Genomic DNA, 3,519 nt, shown 5'->3' with positions numbered 1-3,519 from the left:
CAGAGGCAAGTATAAATGGCGATGGTTGCAATAGTTATAATAGATATTATTGTAAGTATGGGGTACCATGTCCTTTTTATCAGTGCTGTTGTATTATTAGTAGCTGCAATGAATTGTTAATGATATTCAAGCTTTAATAGTTATAACAATGCTTTATTTTCTTTATTGCATATAATTATTATCATTACTACCGTCATTGCCGTAATCAATTTTAATCCATTCAATTTGACATTCAGAGCACTGGGCAGAAATCACAATGCGTCAGCATCGATCATCAACCATCGCATTGTTTTGTTTTAATACTACCATTACCATTATCACAGTCTGTCATTGTTATTAAGAACCACCTCCATTAGTGTTACTGGTACTAGTATTAGCATACCTGTTATCAATACCATCATAACAAAGTTTTGTAGCGGTGAGTCTGTTCTTTCTACTATCAGAATTCTCATTATCACTACTGTAGAGTTATTAGACAGAATTCCATATGGGTTCAATGATGTAGTTTCTACAATATTATGTTTTTTATTGGAATCACTTGAATGCAGTTATGTGATACATATTACGAATCCAATATTATTACTATGCAGAGGTGATATAATCATTGCGTCTGTGTCATATATCCATATCTTAATTCACAGTTAGATATAATAAAATCACAAATGCATGACATGAATGTTGTGATACTAGACAATTGAATGCTAAGTAGCAAATCTAAATATCCTCTCTATGAAATCATAATACTACCTGAACACTAAAAATCTGATTCCTCCTATCTCATCTTTGTATCATCAGTCTTCAAACTATCAAGTTTGAGTCTTTAAATCTTCCTATGTATGATAATACATGGTGTATACATTTGAGCGTCGGACACATCTGTTACTTGAGAAGGCTTTTTGGTGGGTCGGTGAGAGAGATCTCCCGGCGCCTTCTCCAGACCCAGTTGCTCAATTTCATCCTTGGCTTCCTGGCTTAGGCTTAGACCCCAGCGCTCGTAGGTAAGGACCAGGTCGTAGCCCACGCTCTTGCTTAGGTTCTTGTACACATGGTCGATCTGCCGCTGGCGATCTTCTGTCAGATATTTGGCATCGTCGTCAGAGAGAGCTCGAGTTGTACGATTTAACTGACGAAACATTTCCCACCCTAATGGGAAGGCATGCTTGATCTCCATCAGGAACACCAGCTGATCCCACACGTCTCCCTCGTCGAAGGTCATTCCACTGTCCACTTTATCGGCTGCTGTGGCATAACTGTTCTGCTCTTCCAATCTGTCACTATTGAACAGCTGCTCCTGAATGTACAACGAAAACAAGTTGACTGTTGATTCGCTACCATAAGCTCCTGACCAGTATGGACCTTGTTGGTAGTTGTGGCCAAGTTCATGCCAACTTACCCAATCATAAGGAGTATGATTATCAGCCATGTTATAATACACACGCCAAAACATGGCCGGGAATCCGGCGTGGGCTGATCCAGCTGTGATCTGAGCATCATTCACCAACCACTGTTTGCCACGGGGTGGATCTTCAGATTCATCAAAACCTGCAGCGTAATTCAGCATCTCCATAATTTCGTCATAACGAGACATCAATTCGTCAGGACTGGTTATTCCTCTTGCATCTGTTGTGGCAATAACAGCCACACATTTATCTGATTCCATTAGAGTTTGGGGAGCATCTCTCATTTTGATAGTGTCCCATTCTGCATTCGATGTCTGTCCATATCGATAGTATGGCGCCTCGACCACGTTCGTAACGTCAACATCAACTGTGAAATGCACCCCTTCACTGAACACAAATATGAGGTTGCCTCCATACTGACTTCTGATCTCATTCACTCCTGGCTTGACATCAAATACCTCAGACACTATGGGCATGCGTTCGAACTGTCCGTTGATGATATTGGCTGAATTTGGCTGAAGCCAGTCGACATGTGCACCAATGCGAACAGTGATCTGCAATGCTTGTGCCTCTGATAAAGTCTCAGGCAGAATAACCTGACACACATCTCCCTCTGCTAGGTACAGGTCAGTGAGCTGCCAGTCCTTGGGAACTGTCATTCGAAAATCTCTGTCTTGTCCAAGTACAGATAGATCTAGAGTCACCTTCCTTGTGACTCTTGGTGTGCTAGAACTAACTGTACCAGGAAAGGTAGCCACGTCTCTAGGGTGACTTAGAGGATCTGACTTTGAACCCAGCTCATTCAGGATTCCCCTAGCTATTTCCTGCTTGTATGTTGTCTCATCACTACCAGGGAATGGATAGACTGCCGGCGGGGCTCCTTCTAGATTTGTCTTCAAGTCGGAGAATTTCCACCACTTCTGATTAAGTCCATCATGAGGAGAATACAGTACGACTTTTGTTCTCGGAGCTTCCCAGGGCACATCAAGAGCATCTGAGCCAATCCTGAATCTCTCGGCTTCGTCCATGGACCAAATTGCAGTAGAATTACTGCTGTCTTCTAGTTTCAAAGTCCGAGTGCTGTAATCTGGACCAAGGCAGTAAGAGCGGTTCCCTGCCCACTGCCATGAGCCGCCGAAGGGGAACCAGCCCTCTTCTTTAGTGCCACTGCACTTCAGCAGTCCAACTTCAGCATCACTTGGCATGGAACCACTTCGGACTGCGAGACATGTAGTGGTGCTCTGACTGATGAGATATTCGGGTTCTTTGGTTTCCACAGACTCAAACCACCATTTCTGGTTAAGGGCATCGTGCATAGAGTACAATATGACTTTTGTCCTTGGCTCGGTCCATGGGACATCCAGAGCATCTGACCCCAACACTATTCTCTCAGCCTCATCAAAGACCCAGGAGGCCGAGGAATTGCTAGTGTTCCCAAGACCTACGTTGTTTGTACCAGAAATCGGGTCTAGACAGTATGAGGTGTTTCCTCCCCATAGCCACTGCTCCCCAGACCTAATCCACTGCTGTCCCTGGCTCCCATCATACGGGGCCATGCCGACCACGGCGTCATCAGGGCTTGAACCGCTCGTAACAGCCAAGCAAGTGTTACTGCTCTGGTTCACGATATACACAGTTTCTCCATCTTTGACGCCATGCGTTATCGTCGAGTTGTCTGCATGGGAAGAATGATATGGTTAGGCATTTAAGCTTATTACACTCAAGACAGATAGTAGGGGAAAAGTGATACAGTATAGAGTATTCTATAGCATGTCTCACAACTGTGATGCGAGAGCAGTCACATACTTGTCATGACGTCAAGTCCGCTGGCTGCTAGCTGGTGGGTCTTGTCGCTCTCCAGGCCAATGAAAAAGAATGGACCTTTTCGAAAGTGTGAAGTGTTCCGTTCGATTGAGAGCATTATATACCCCTTAAGACCTTATCAGAATGGATGAAAATGAATCATTAGGTTATTGGTGGTTACTCGTAGCAACCACTATCGGTGCTGATATCATTAGCTGTTCAGAGATATTGATACCGTAGAGCAAACAGTGACCTTTTTCCTCCTGTATAAGTAAAAGTGAAACAAACATTACCGCAAACCAAGACCCCCCCCCCC

General features: G+C 43.9%; 1 protein-coding gene across 1 annotated transcript; it reads right to left on the bottom strand.

Annotated features, from left to right (window-relative positions):
- Positions 1-186: 186 nt before the first annotated feature.
- On the bottom strand, positions 187-3,336 carry LOC119586179. The gene is made up of 2 exons (XM_037934881.1): positions 3,207-3,336; positions 187-3,075 (listed from the first exon to the last, which is right to left on the bottom strand). Exons 1-2 carry the CDS (start codon positions 3,319-3,321, stop codon positions 821-823), a joined length of 2,370 nt encoding a protein of 789 aa, XP_037790809.1. The 5' UTR covers positions 3,322-3,336; the 3' UTR covers positions 187-820.
- Between the last annotated feature and the right edge of the window lie 183 nt (positions 3,337-3,519).

The sequence above is a fragment of the Penaeus monodon genome, chromosome 21, assembly GCF_015228065.2.
Source record: "Penaeus monodon isolate SGIC_2016 chromosome 21, NSTDA_Pmon_1, whole genome shotgun sequence".
NCBI classification, from domain to species: Eukaryota; Metazoa; Arthropoda; class Malacostraca; order Decapoda; family Penaeidae; genus Penaeus; species Penaeus monodon.
Note: the sequence above shows the minus strand (reverse complement) of the source record. Positions and strands in the feature narration are given on the sequence as shown.

Bases quoted from the DNA above. Each gene is read 5' to 3' on its own strand.
- LOC119586179 (XM_037934881.1), bottom strand. From the start codon at position 3,321: ATGCTCTCAATCGAACGGAACACTTCACACTTTCGAAAAGGTCCATTC. The intron at 3,076-3,206 runs GTATGTGACTGC...CTTCCCATGCAG, and splicing joins CGGACTTGACGTCATGACAA to ACAACTCGACGATAACGCAT.